Source organism: Macrobrachium nipponense, chromosome 29 (assembly GCF_015104395.2).
Source record: "Macrobrachium nipponense isolate FS-2020 chromosome 29, ASM1510439v2, whole genome shotgun sequence".
Classification (NCBI taxonomy): Eukaryota; Metazoa; Arthropoda; class Malacostraca; order Decapoda; family Palaemonidae; genus Macrobrachium; species Macrobrachium nipponense.
Window position 1 is genome coordinate 15,077,048 of NC_061092.1, and position 15,539 is coordinate 15,092,586.

Sequence of the window (15,539 nt, forward strand, 5' to 3'; positions counted from 1 at the left end):
GTATAGGAAATATGGTTATGCAATATTATAGTGGTAGAACAGGAAAGTTCCGAGGTGTGTGGTCTTCTGGAAAACACAAGGAGGATGATCAATTAGTGGCACATATGTAATTCAAAATTAATAGGAGGGAGACGACATGTAAGCTTAAGGAACTATACTGCAACTCATCAGTATAGCTAACAATTATAAAAAATATCAAGGTATTCACAAAATGTTCTTACCTGTAACACAGAGCCATGATACCAGCCTCATGTAATGTCTTAGGAGGTATGTCATTGCCACTCGGGTTCTTTATGATGACACTTGCTGCACCATGTAAGTCCGCATGAACATAGGCATCACGAGGACGCAAATGACGTTTCACAACCATTTCATTCATTTGACTATCCCGACCAGCAATTACTGTAATAAAAGTCATGCAAAATACTGCAATAAATGGGTCTATCCTCTGTAATTAATAACTCTCATAAGTCCATCAGCATCATGAGAATCCATTTTCTTCAAACAGCACCCTACTATTATTTGGATCTTTGATGGAAAAGATTTATAACAGAATATTTATTTCCTCATTAACTTTGCACCATATTTATTTTCCTTCAGTTTCTCTTTAAAGTGCTGGGATATTTTCACCTCTATAATTTCTTACTTCCCACATTTTTATCTTTCTACAATTTTCATCATCCTGTACGTCTCCACAGTCCGCCAACTACATCCGCCAAACATTACCTTAGCACCTGAAAACAAAGACTAAACTCTTTACCTATATTAACAAAAATTCCATTTTCTTATACAGGCAGTCCCCGGATATCGGCGAGGGTTCCGTTTTAGGCAGGGTGCTGATAAGCGAAAACCGCCAATAACCAAAACTTGGCGATTTATGGTGATTATGGTACTGATAACTAGTTAATGGTGCCTCCTTTAGATATGTTTTGGCCCCATAACTATTATTAACGCCTTATGGTGCCAATAACCAGAACTCGGTTAGTTATGGCCCCATAAATCGCTGATTTTATGGTACTAGACAAGCGCCACGTAACCGGATCGCCATTAAAAGAGTCCACTGATAACCGGGACTGCCTGTATATGTGAGTATATTGTACATCAGTGGTGACGAAAAAATATTATATACACTGAATTAATAGGCCTATGAATGTTAAAGATTGAATGAATGGTCTTTACATCAATAAAAAACTTCCAGCTATCTTTTCAAATAATTCCACAAAAACATGAATTTTCACACTTTTCATGCAGACAACTGTACAAGAGACTGTCAAATAACTGGTGTTTTTATCAAGAACCAAAAATAAGCCAATTCAGCGTTGACAGTTTAATGAGACCATTGCAACATATTTCTAGACTAAAAGGTTAACAAATAGGATCTATTCTTAAATGAGATGTGAAAATATAGAAGCAAAGTTAAGTTTAAGAAGCAAGAGAGCAACTAAGTGGGAGGAGACCTACTAGAACAGATGACCAGTAAAAGGCAGAAAGTAATTCAGCTAGAGCCAAAGGATACCACTTTGAAAATTTAGCACTATCTTAAGTGTGCTCTGCATGGTACACTACAAGTGATACACCCCTACAAGCTCATTTTAATATAAACTGGTTGATATTCCTATATATCTTTGTATCTTTTGTAACTGTTTACCTAATGTGATATGTGATTAATAAATACAGTATATTGATCTACTTTTACTTATTTTCTTTTTTTCTTTCTATACTGTCATTTTTCTTCTTCCCTTCCTATATTTTCCCGTTTTCCTTCCTACTTCATATGCCTAGATTAAAGTATAAGTTATAAGTAATCCATGCCAAGACATTTTGTTACACAGGATTCAAATTCAAAATTAAAAACACCTCCAGCTAACTAAATACCAATACTACACTACACTGCTGTCAACAAACAAAACCATGTATAATAATCAACATACTGTTTTCCAGGTCCTCTTTACAACACTCACCTAAATAATTTTCTGATGATACAAACCAAAGAAACTTCTCAAACCAATGAACTTTTCTTGCTTTGTTAATATTTGTAATTGCTGCAACTTCCTTTAAAGTCTGGCGTGTCTTTTTTTCAGCAGACTGTAAAGCCTTTTTAGATGCACTTATGGTCTTCTGTTCCTTTTTGGCAGCTTGTCGTTTTTGATCAAAATACCTGTTAAATAGCACAAGTTCTCAGTCAATTAAAAATCATACATTGGAAAAGCACAAAATGTTGATGCATGCCTAACTGCATTAAGTTTATAGAATATGTACAAATCTTTATTTTGTAAATACAAACCTCTTACTTCTACTTATGCTTTCTTGAAAGCAGACATACCACTATTAAGCAGTGGTTATCAATATGAGAGACTTCTCTCTAGCAAGAAAAAGTCCCTCTTCTCAACTGTCAACTACTTAATTTCTGGAATCAAGTCTGCATACCAGATTGTTCCCCAATTAGAAGGGAATGCAAGGAATTTTCAGTAAAAATTACTATAAAAAAATTGTATCTATTAAATATGAAAATTATGTAGAATTTTTCTATTTTTATCCATGTCCAATGATTACTCAAGATTGATGCGAGTACTCCTGATCCCTCCTCAGTCACTTCCTCTAGCTTGAGATCACAAAGTTGATATCTATCAACCATAAATGCAGGTATAGTCTCTCCACTTTGATTACAGCCTTCAAAAATCATTATAGATCTTATACTGAAAAGTAGTTCGTCTTGATGTATAGTACCTTTCTTTATGTATGTGAACTAAATGCACTCATGAATGGGCGATGAGTAGAGCAGGAACAATTTTAAGTGTTAGCGGCAACAAGCCCAACATTCATTAAGTACAGCCTCTTTTCAGAATAGCATCCCTCAAAAAAAACATACAAATCTCACAAAATGTAGTTGCGCAGGGCTGAGCAGGCATGCTACTGAGATCCAGTGACATATGACTTGAGTGATGTATTTCTTTGAAAGCCTTTTTGCAGTGAGCAGTTTCTCTAGGGGCAGGCAGCAGAATTTGGGGTGGACCTTGATGTGGTGGTATAGACCATGCTTTCCTGAAATTCCTGGGGTCTGTCTGAATTCAGGCTTGAATACATCAGGAAATTCTTATCAAAAATATGGACAACTGCTTGGGGCTGGTGGTTATGGGTGCCATCTGGTAAGAGGTCAGGAACAGAAGGTAGAAAAGCAAAATACATTAGCAAAATGTAGTGTCTCATGATTAAGTCACACTAACATTTGTTCCGACACGGCATACAAACCTTCGGTCCTTTTACAATAGGAAGGTACTAGCGGCAGCTGGATAGGTCGTAAGCTTTCGAACAAGGGGTTCGGTAGTTAACTGCTTGTCCGACAGGCGCGCGCACGCGACGGGGAGGTAAACAAATCACTTTTGCTTTCGGCCTCACAGCGAGTGGACGTGTGTGTTCGACGCTCTCTGCCCGCTTCTCGTCGTTTGCTTTCATGAGTATTTGGTTGTGTTTGTGTGTGAATCATATTGTAAGTACAATCATTTCCTCTCTTTTTTCATCATATTGAATTGATCAATCATGGAATCTCACACGCCTCGCTACCCCCCGGAGATTATGCCCGGGTACCGAAGGGCGTAAATGCGGAAAGTTCCGCTCATTCCGGAAATTGATCCACATATTTTGCGCTCGGTGTCGGGGGCGCGAATGCACCCGAGCCGAGCCCTGTGAAGTATGTTCTAATTGGTCGGAGGCGCAGTGGGGCTTGTACGAAGGCAGGAAGAAGCGAAGGCCTGCAAAGGAGTCGTCGAAAGCTCTCCCGCGACTCCTTTGGTTACGGACACTTCGTCTTCTTTCCTGCCGCCCGCTCAGCTCCCACGTTTGGCGCCTTCCCTTGGGGCGGGGGGGGTTTCTAGGTCCTTCTCCTCACCCGACCTGTCGAGTGTGGAGGAGGGCGCTAGATACCCCGTGTCGAGTTGTACTCTGGGTCCTCTATCCGTTCGTCTTCGCGCGACCGGGTAGAGGATCCTGCTAATCACCCGACCTTTGCTTCCTCAGGTGCGGTTGCCGCGAAGGACGACCTCGGACAGGTGTGGGCATCGTTGGGGTCTGCAGGGCGTGCCGAGTGTCCAGGGCTGCTCTACCATCTCGCTGGCTCTGTGGCGGTCACGCATGCTACGGTACGACCACCACCACGACCCTTTCAACGCCTGGCTATGCTTCACCTCCTCTGTACCTGTGTACACCCCGCAGCGCCGGTCTCTGTCATTCACCAACTACATCGGTGCAGGGGCCAGTCGCCGTACCACGGGGGAGGTGTGATGCCGCCGCCTGGGTTTGCCGTGCTGCCGCGACCGGACTTCGTGTGCCCGAGAGCTCGCCCCTGGACCTGCCCACCAGTACCTAGGATGTCTGTGCCGCTGGTCCGTCCACACTGGACCGCCTGTACAGCCTGCCAGTACCTGCCCAGCCGCTGTTCACGGGACGTGACGTTGCCGACCACTGCTGCCGTTCCTGTACCTGCTCCTGCCGTCTCACTGGCTGTTCCTGTGATGCCTGCACCTGCTGACGTTGTTCCTGTTCCTGGCGCCGCTGCTCCGATGCCGATCTGTCGGACAGGTGCGTCCGGGCCCTGTTGCTTCGGCAACAGCAGCCCCGGCTCCGCCCTGGATGACAGATCTGACATCGGTCCTGAGGAGGTTGACGAAAGAAGAAGAAAGAAAAGAGGAGGAAGGTGTCGTCGTCCGTCTTCATCGTCTTCTTCGTCGTCGTCGTCGTCTGCCGCCTCTTCCCTTTCTTCTTCTAAGGCTCCCCCGCCTAAGAAGAAGAAGGTCGCCTCCCCCCCCCCTAAGAAGTCTCCTTCGGAACTTCTAAGGGCCCGTCTCGCTCCGGTGAGACGGGGTGGGGGGTTCTTCCGCTGGTCACCCCTGCTCCTTCGGGGCAGGACCCGTCTCTTTTCTTCCGCAAGGAAGAAGACTACGGGGACCCGAGGAGTGCCGGCTAACACCGGCACTTCCTCACCTGCTGTTAGTGGTTCGACCACAGCAGCAGGATCCGTCTCGCCTCTTTCGTTCGCGAGAGGTACCGAGTGTACGGTCGCCTACCAGCGACCGTGCAGCTAGGAACCAGACCTCTGAGCCAGCTCAGCGTCAGGTTCACGGCACGGAGCGGAAGACTGGTGACAGCCGCTCACGCGACTCTCACCAGACCAGCTCTCGCTCTCGTGGCGAGCAGCTGGCTACCCGGCGGACGTGACGGTCCACGACGGCCACGGGCTGAGGCTGGGAAGAGGTCCCCCCGTTCGCCGGCACCAGCCACGGCTGGTACCAGCGACGTGACGCGCCGTGAGGATACGCACCGGTCTTCACCGTGACAGTGGAGCTTGCCGGTCGCCTGACCGTACACTCAACAGAGGAGCGATCGGGTACGGCAACCAAGCACCAGCTCCTCTGACACACGAGACCGGGGCCGCTGTTCTCGGTCCAGCCGTTCTCCACAGCGAGACGGCTCGACTAGGCCTGCAGCTCGATCGCCACCGAGGGTTGAACGATCGCCTGCAGTCTTCCAAGCCCACTGGTTCTGCCAGCGAGCGAGGAGGGAGCGTCAGGTCTACCTCTCCCATACCTTCAACCTCCTCGGGTTCACCGGGAGGGGCGAGGTATTGAGGAGTGATCGTGAGGGGGTGCGCCCCTCAGGATCCCACCACGTCGTCCTACGTACCAGGCACGTTCTCGGACCGGCCAGGTCCGTATGCACAAGTGGCTGGGAGGAGACCGAGAGGGGTTCTGTCGCTGTTCTCCCCTCGAGGAGGAGGGTCTCGGGAGATGCTCCTGTTTGAGGGACTGGATGGTCCGACTCCGCAGGACGCAGTCACTCCTGAGATCCAGAGGAACTTTGCCGAGGTTATTGCGCTGATTCGTCAGCACAACGACCTCGCGGAAGGATCGCCGCTCCCACCATCCGAGCCCACGTCCCGGCTCGAGTCGTTCTGGGGCCCGAAGAGGGAACCCAGACCCGACGGTGGGTTTGCCGCGTTCCGAGCTTGCCGACTCAGTGCTGGACCAGGTAGAATCTCTTGTCTCCGGGCAAGACGGTTCTCTCAAGTCTGGCAGGTCGAGCAAGCTGCTTCCACCTCCTCTGCTGCGACAGCGGCGTTTTTTACGTGCCATCTGAGGACCCGATGCCGCCCAAACAAGGTGAACCCGGAGTTAGCCAGGCTGGACTCCGGGTGTGTCTCTGCAGCGCTCCTGTCCGAGAACCTATGGTTCTCGCAGCAAGAGGCACTCGGCCTGGAATCTACTGCCATGGCAGCTTTCCAGGCCGTCTCCTGGTTAGATCTGTGGTCCCTCACAGTATCTAAGGTCGCAGCCAACTCCGGGGGAATTTCTCCCGAAGATGACTCGGCCTTTAGGAGACTTTGCCAGTCTGGGGGAAGAGCCATCTCCTTCCTTGCCCACCAGACGGTGAAACCTGTGGGCCAACCTGGTTCTTCTCCGACATAGGGACGCTGTCCTTACTCGGGTTTCCAGGGCGGCTGGGCGTGAAGCGGCATTGGGACTACGCAACGGACCTTTACGGAGTTCCACGTCTCTCTTCCCAGGAGAGATGGTGGACGCTGCGGTGGACAGACGGCGCACTGACGACAGTGACCGTCTGGTTCACCAGGCAGTCTCGAAGGCTTCTGGGCAGCCTCAGACTGCGGCCAAGTCAAAGAGCTCGGCTAGCGCTTCCTCGGTGGGCTAAGACGGTAGCTGCGTCGAAGCCCCGGGGAAAGACTCTGTCTTCTTCGACTTCTACAAAGGGGAGCCGTAACCAGCCCTCCTCCCAGCCCTCCTCCCTCCCTGGGAGGCTCTGGGAAGAAGTCGAAGAAAGGGGGGAAAACACTAGGGACGGCGTTCCCCCTCACCTGCTGCCGGAAGTGGGGGGGGTGCCTGGCCAGCCATTGGGCAACTTGGCAGCGCTACGGCGCCGAGACCTGGATTGTAGATGTCCTTCGGGAGGGATATCTATTACCCTTCGAATCTCGGCCACCCCTCACCTCCAACCCGGTCCAACAGCAGTCGTACGTTCCAGGGTCACTCGAGGACGTAGCATTGAGACAGGAGATCAAGACCATGCTGAGCAAGAGAGCGTGTAGAAATCGTCACGGATCAGTCACCGGGCTTTTACAGTCGACTCTTCCTGGTGGAAAAGTCTACGGGAGGCTGGCGCCCGGTGATAGATCTCTCTCCTCTGAACCGGTTTGTTCGCCAGACCCGGTTCACGATGGAGACGGCACGTTCCGTGCTCGACTCCATCAGGGAGAACGATTTCATGCTTTCAGTGGACTTGAAGGATGCGTATTTCCAAATACCCATTCATCAGTCCTCCAGAAAGTACCTCCGCTTCATCCTCGACGGGACGGTTTTGTAATGTACCAGTTCAGGGCACTTTGCTTCGGTCTCTCAACCGCCCCACAGGTGTTCACGCGAGTGTTCACTCTGGTGTCTGCTTGGGGCCCATTCGCACGGGATACGTCTGATGAGGTATCTCGACGATTGGTTAGTCCTGGCGAGCTCCCGCTCGCAGTTGCTACAGGACAGGGATCGACTGCTCGAGTTCTGTCGCGATCTGGGGATCGTTGTGAACTTCGAAAAGTCCGATCTCGAGCCCAAGCAGAGATGAAGTACCTGGGTATGCTGATCGACACGGTAGCAGGGCGAGTCTTCCCCGCAGACTCGCGGATCAGCAGATTCAGGGAGGCAGCCAACCAGGTTCCTGTCTCGGCAGGAACAGGTAGCTCAGCGATGGCAAGTCGTGATCGGACACCTGTCGTCACTCGAGAAGTTAGTCCCTCACGGGGCGTCTTCACCTGCGGTCTCTTCAGTGGAGACTAAAGGAGAGTTGGTCACAGGCGACGGATCCCCCAAGCTTTCCAGTGGCACTGACACCGGAGTGAGGCAGGACCTAGCCTGGTGGCTGGACGACAGGAACCTCTTAAGAGGAGTGCCTCTGCGCACTCCCCCCCGGACATGCAGCTGTTCTCAGACGCACATCGACGAGGATGGGGGCGCACACCTGGAGGAGTTGCTGACTTCAGGAGTGTGGGACGAGAACGACAAGCACCTTCACATCAATGTACTGGAACTCAAGGCAGCGTTCCTCGCTCTCCAAGAGTTCCAGGACCGCTTGATGGGACACTCAGTGTGTTGATGTGCGACAACACCACGGTAGTTGGCCTACGTCAACAAACAGGGGGGCCTAGTGTCCCTCTTCCGTTGTACCAGTTGACTCGGCAGATGCACGAGTGGCCGAGGCACACTCAATAGAAGCTGTCGGCACGCTACATTGCCAGGGAAGAGGAATGTAGTAACAGACACGCTCAGCCGTCGGGATCAGGTGATAGGGACCGAGTGGTCTCTACACCAGGACGTGGCGGAAAGGCTCTTCGACCTGTGGGGGCGACCAGTCGTGGATCTGTTCGCCACCCGGCACAACAGAAAGCTCCAGGTTTTCTTCTCAGCCGTGCCGGACCCATTGGGCAGCTGCAGAGGACGCTCTTCACACCCGTGGGACAACCTCTTCGTCTATGCCTTTCCCCCGTTCAGGGCCTGATTCGCAAGGTGATCAGTCGGAGGCACTGGTCACCCCGAATCTCAGGATGATCCTGGTGGCTCCCAAAGGCCACAGGCCATTTGGTATCCGGACCTGCTGGCTCTTCTCGCAGGAGAACCGAGAGAGATTCCCCCTTGGCACAACCTTCTCGCCCAGCCCACCACACGTCGAGCGGTACCACCGAGCAGTCCAGTCCCTACGTCTTCACGGCTGGCTGTTATCCACCATCTCTTGCGAACGAGAGGCTTTCTCGTAGCGCAGCAACGAGATGGCTGGAAAACGTCCGTCAGTCCTCTGCAGCGTGTACCAGGGGAAGTGGGCCGTCTTCTGTGGTTGGTGTCGTAGACGGGGTCTATCTCCTCTCAGAGCCACTCTTCAGCAGGTAGCGGATTTCTCGTTTTTCTTCGCCGAGAGAAGCTCCTCTCAGTCCCCACAGTCAAAGGATACAGAGCCGCCCTGGCTCTCGTCCTGAAACTGAGGGGATTGGACATCTCGAACTCGTTCGAGATCTCCTTGCTTATGAGGAGCTTCGAAAGGTCTTGCTTTCCCACCCAGGGAACTCAGGCCCCCTGCGTGGGATGTGACTCTCGTCCTTAGGAGTTTGACTCGAACGCCGTTCGAGCCACTCCGAGAGTCGTCAGACAGGGATCTGACCCTCAAGACCCTCTTCTTGCTGGCCCTGCATCGGCGAAGAGAGTAGGGGAACTTCATGGTCCTTTCCTATGATGTACGACACTCCAGGGGATCGGGGATCTGTGACGCTCGATTTCGTCCCGAACTTCGTTGCGAAGACTCAGAAACCGTCGGTCCCTGACGACAGGTTCGAGTCCTTCACGATTTTCCCTCCCTAATGGACTTCACCGATAATGATGCGGATGAGATGCTGCTTTGCCTGTGAGGGCGCTACGGCGCTATCTGAAGAAAACTCGACACTCAGGCCTGAGTGTCGACAGCCTCTTCGTTAGCACCGGGTAACCAAGAAAGAAGTATCCAAGAACACTCTTTCATTCTGCTGCGTTGAGGTCATCAGGAGGGCGTATGAGGCTGATGGTAGTGACGACATCCGTACGTCCCGTCCGAGAGCTCACGAAGTCAGAAGTATTGGCCCCCTCGTTGGCGTTTTCGTAAGAACTTCTCCGTGGCGCAGGTCCTGAAGGCGGGTCTGGTCTAACCAGACTACCTTTACGTCCTTCGACCTTCGGGATATTGCCCACAGGTCCGTGGATACCTTTTCCTTGGACCCGTGGTGGCTGCTCAACAAGTTGTGTAGCTACCCAGACCCTCGCAGGCTGAAACAGCATCGAGTCCTGGTGTGACTGTGTGGATGGATGTGTGAGTGAGTGAGTGACTGGCTCCCTCTTCTCATCTATTCCTCCTCCTCTACCTGTGGGCAGAGGGCCACGGTCGTCACTACGCTGGATGAGGACGAGATGCAGGTGAGCTATATGACAGAGCCCCATCCTATCCCTTTCACTAGGGATAGGAGCAGGAATATCCACCACTTCCTCCTACAAGGGGGGGGAGTGGATGCCTACAGATAGTCAAAACCCATGACTTTATATTTGCTCCTGTACAGGAACAAGTTCTTACATTGCTGGTACGAAGAGATACGCTTGCCTCTCTCTTAGTACTCGGTCCAGAGGTCTGACCATTGATCCTGCGGTGCACACCCCGATCAATCGGACAGAGGCTTGGATCCCTCCCTCGCTCTTACGACCAGGGAGACTTCCAAGGTTGGGCGAACACCAGTCTGTTCACAAAAGACTCAGATTCCTCCCACCAAGAAGTGAGTCTTCCTATTGTAAAAGGACCGAAGGTTTGTATGCCGTGTCGGAACAAATGACAATTTGTCCAAAATTGCATTTTTCCTAACTATACAAACCTGAGGTCCTTTTACACATAGCCCCACCTCATGCCACCCCTCACTGCAGTTTTTGCTTGGGCCAAAAGCAAAAGTGATTTGTTTACCTCCCAGTCGCGCGCGCGCGCCTGTCGGACAAGCAGTTAACTACCGAACCCCTTGTTCGAAAGCTTACGACCTATCCAGCTGCCGCTAGTACCTTCCTATTGTAAAAGGACCTCAGGTTTGTATAGTTAGGAAAAATGCAATTTTGGACAAATTGTCATTTTCTTCTCATTACTAGAAGGGTGAAGGTCTGGTGGCCATATGATGGTACGGGACTGCTATTTGACATAGATCGCTGTTCAAGGGTTATCAGCTGTCCTCTTTCAATGCAAGTACTATGGACTGGAATGCACCCATGTCTACCAGGAACCCTCTGCCAGAGGCACAGTTGGTGATGTAGAGCCCGGAGAAGTGGACGTTATTTCCTTGCATGTCCACTCTTTCTTTTGTTCTCCAGCTACATTGGTGGGCAAAGTTCTTTGCTGCTTTTTCCAAATTTGAGATGGAATATGCAGATGAAGGGTGAGTGGGGGGACCCCTTTCTATTTTGGCTTGAATAGCTTTTTTCTGCAGGGCACTGGTCTGCCTCATCTTGGTCCTGGCCCTAGTCATGTGGTCTCAAAAATCATCTGGGGGCCTGAAATAACCACAACCAGGCCTGGGTTTGGCAACAAAGCTCAAAGCTTGCAAAACTGTTAAGGACCTCATTACTGCCTACACAACAGAAAAATTATAGGCAGTATCCCTTTGCAGAGATGACAGGGGTAAGATGTAATGATGTACAAAAGAAACAAGAAACCAACTAGCAAGAAGGCCTAGACTACACAAAAAAGCACAGATGAGAACTCAGACTAAAGGAGAATTATGGTAAGTGTACAAAACAAAATAGACAAGAGTGAAAAGAACTCATCAAATAGGTTCATAAAATTATCAAAAAATACCCTGTAACAGTACACTGAAAAAAAAATGAAAGTTGAGTTTAATTATCATTATTATAAAGAATTAATAGTTTATCCAGGCCTCTCAGCCTAATAAAGGTTCTTCTCGATCTGGTTAAAGTTAAGTTTAAACCAACTGAAGATATCCTGATACACCTCTTTGCTTCTTAGGAACCAAGTCAAAGAATCAATGTTTAACAAATAAGATGAGGTTTTACTCAGCATTTAATTTGTACATAACCCAACACATGTAGAAAAAAAAGTTAGTTAAGTTAGTTTTCTTATTGGATGAACAAATTCAAGGGCACGAGCACTGATAATAATTTCTGGACTATGCTTGCTTACTACATTAAGTACAACTGAAAACAATGACCTATCCAGTTTGCAGATGTATAGATACTTGTTTGCAAATTCAAATTAAAACAGAAAGTAACTACTTACTTCCTAGCATTGGCCATAGCAGAGAGATCAAGGTCAATTTCAACTGCCATTGGTCTCATTTTGGTAGATTCACATCCCTCTTCACGTTCTTCATCAGAGTCCAAGAACATATCATCTTCTTCGCGATCAAATGGATCCCTAATAATTGGAGAAATTACATTATTAACAATACCCATGATTAAAGATTAAAGCAGTAATCAGATATTCAATAAACATTCAATTAACAGTTCACAACACTATTTTTTTTATGTAAAATTGATGTATAATCCTAGCTCATAGGCTAGCCTGAGCGTGTAAACATACTTGTGCATCACATTAAGGCAAACTATGCTTTTACTGCGCAAGTGTTTACCTTCCTCTCTCTAAAACTTCCGAATATCTTTTATTAGAGAGTCAAAGAGTGCCAAAGCATGCCAAATTCATTAAAAAAAAAATTCTGACAGTGGTGAGTAAACATATAGTGTGTAGTTTCAGCATGTTTATATCTGCTAAAACAAAATCAAAATTTAAATAGTAATCGGTAATTATTTAACAGAAAATTTAAACTTTTATGAAAAAATCCTAAACGTTTTTCTATCCCTCAACACACTGTAAATAAGTGTGGAAAATTTCATTAGCAATAAAAATAAGGGAGGCACACATTTATATGAAACTATCATATTACCCTCATTCATTAAATATGATCAATAAAATACATAATGAATGCCACACAAGACCAAAAAATAGGATAAAGACTTTGCAAAAATAGGATCGTCAGCAACCCTAAAGCTGTTATCTAAAAGCATCTGGACTGACACAATGCTGAAGAACTAAATAACCCCACCAGGCCAAACACAGTCTCTCTCCCTGCATTCCTAGTGCTTGAACTTTAGCAATTACTAATAAACCAAAATTTGTACTTAGTGCCTCCTCCAGATCAGTAGCAAAATAAAAATCTACAGAAAATCCCTACATAGCAACAGCAAAGGAATATGATTAGGAAAATTGATCTGCTAACTTCTCAATGCAATTGTGGACTAATAAGCCATGTATAAAATATTCACAGTGCATTTACATACATATATGATTTAAAGTGAAGAGTTAAATTATATTCTTTGTCCTAATTAATGCTGTTAAAACACCCGAAAAACATATAAATAATTCCACATTTTCCTGACACAATATTCTTGTATTTTTGTTTTCCTCATTAATTGATTATTATATATTATTATTATTGTCCATTTAACCTGCAAGCATACCAACATCAATACACAAAAATAAGGTTCGCAAAGGAGATACCATACAAGAGAAAAATCAATCACAATAATAATGAAAAACTTACCCTAAAGAAAGAACAATGGTGTTAGTTTTCAACTTCAGCTGTTTAATGGACTGAGCTACTGGATCACCCTGAGCTTGCGCTTCTGCCAGCAGCTCCTCAATTTGACGCCAATCAATCTGATTTGCTACAGCACTTCTCACAACCAAAATAGCCCCATCAACAAGATCTTTGTTCAATTCTGTTTGTAAATAGAAAAAAAATTTCCCCCTAAATAAGTAATCTCAAGCAATACTACTACAAGTATATATAACCAGTTATTACTATTATAATCAAAATCTATACATATTAGCAGGGCAGCTGCAGAAACAGATTAGTCACTTCTGTTCCAAGCAATGAGACTCTTAAGAGAAACAGTGGTAATTAAATAACTATGAATGCACTCTATTCAATCATAAATGTAACATGGCATGGACTTATGTGATTTCCATGAGCACTATCTAGATTTGCAGTTTGAAAGGGTTTAGAAGTAACTCAATAATTTGTTGGCTCTTTATTTAGTTATGTCATCAGAAAATATTTTCTGAATAAGTAAATAGAATGAGAAGTTGCATGAGTTTCCTATGTACACGCCATTGCCTGAATTCCACATGTCCAAAAGTTTACCTCAGTTTAGGGAAATTTAGCTTAGCAATTATTTTCACTCTCTGTTTATAAATTTTTACTATTTTATTAATGTTATATGAATAGCAAAAAAAATTCTAAAATAGTATAAAGGAGAGACAAACACAAAAATGACAATTTGTCGAAAATTGCATTTTTCCTAACTATACAAACCTGAGGTCCTTTAACAATAGGAAGTAGCTAGCGGCAGCTGGAACGGTCGTAAGCTTCGAACAAGGGGAGAACGGTAGTTAACTGCTTGTCCGACAGTCGCACTGGGAGGTAAACAAATCACTTTTGCTTTTGGCCCATGCAAAATACGCAGAGTGAGGGGTGGCATGAGGAGGGACTATATGTAAAGGACCTCAGGTTTGTATAGTTAGGAAAATGCAATTTTTCGAAACAAAAATTGTCATTTGTTCCGATACGTAATACAAACCTTCGGTCCTTTAACAATAGGAAGACTCACTTCTTGTGGGAGGAATCTGAGTCTTTTGATGACAGCTGGTGTTCGTCCATCCCTGGAATGCCTCCCTGGTCGTAAGAGCGAGGGAGGATCCAAGCCTCTGTCCGATTGATCGGGTGTGCACCGCAGGATCAATGGTCAGACCTCTGGGCCGAGTACTAAGAGAGAGGCAAGCGTACCTCTTCGTACCAGCAAGCAAGAACTTGTTCCTGTTTGCAAGAGGCAACATAAAGTATGGGTTGTCTCAAGCTGGCATCCACTTCCTCCCCCTTGTTGGAGGAAGTGGTGGATATACGCTCCTATCCCTAGTGAAGGGATAGGATTGGGGCTCTGTTGAGTAGCTCACCTGCATCTTGTCCTAATCCAGCAGGGTGACGACCGTGTCCCTCTAACCACAGGTAGAGGGGAAGAAAAAGATGGGAAGAGGAGCCAGTCACACTCTCATTCACTCATCCATTCTTACGGTCACACCAGACTGATGCTGTTCAGCCTGCGAGGGTCTGGGTTCGCTACACAACGTGTTGAGCAGCCACCACGGGTGGGTCCCAAGGAAAAAGATCCAAGGACCTGTGGGCAATATCCCGAAGGTAGAAGGAAGGGCATGTGGTCTGGTTGGACCAGACCCCTGCCTTCAGTACCTGCGCCACGGAGAAGTTCTTGCGGACAAGGCAGCATCTCCTTCGCATCGAAGGCGGTGAAGTCCATTAGGGAGGGGATTGTGAACGACTCGAACCAATCGTCAGGGACCGAAGGGTTCTGAGTCTTCGCTACGAAGTTCGTACGAAATCGAGCGTCACGGATCCCCATCCCCTGGATGCTTGACTTCGCAGGAGAAGTCATGCAGTTCCTCAGAGGAAAAGAAGGAAATAGTCGCATGACCTATTCCTCTTCTCTTACTTCGGTGATGTCCAGTACCCATACTGGTCTGTCCGTTTGCCACGAAGTCTCTCGCATCCTCCTATCCCCATGCAGCGAAGTTCTCGGTAGTGGATAGGACATCGACACTCCATGGTGGGTGTCAATGGTATGGGTACTGTGACAAGCTATTAAAACGAAGTAATGATTGCTGTGTAACAACCGAACTAAGTCAACAGCGTAGTTCGTAACTGACTCGGCCGCTCTGACAGCTGCCGACTGACTGCGTTCGGTAGGAGGCAAGTTGTCAAAGCATCCGAGTAAGTCACGTGACCTTCGCCTTAAAATGGGTTATGCCGAGAGAGACCAAACAAATAATGTATTTGTTTGTCACCAATGCCGGACAGCGAGGTGATGATTCTCTTAAGGCATGTGCCCAACAGGCGAAAGTCAATTGCCTTC

The 15,539-nt window shown here is 47.6% G+C and overlaps 1 protein-coding gene across 1 annotated transcript in view; it reads right to left on the bottom strand.

Moving 5' to 3' along the window:
- The window catches only part of LOC135206141 (ribosome quality control complex subunit NEMF-like), a 97,789-nt gene that overhangs the window by 41,381 nt on the left and 40,869 nt on the right, over window positions 1-15,539 (bottom strand). Inside the window, exons 9-12 of the mRNA XM_064237398.1 lie at window positions 13,157-13,334; window positions 11,836-11,973; window positions 1,962-2,158; window positions 222-402 (exon numbers count right to left, since the gene is read on the bottom strand). Coding sequence (XP_064093468.1) covers window positions 222-402; window positions 1,962-2,158; window positions 11,836-11,973; window positions 13,157-13,334 — 694 coding nt within the window. The remainder of the gene's footprint in view (window positions 1-221; window positions 403-1,961; window positions 2,159-11,835; window positions 11,974-13,156; window positions 13,335-15,539) is intronic.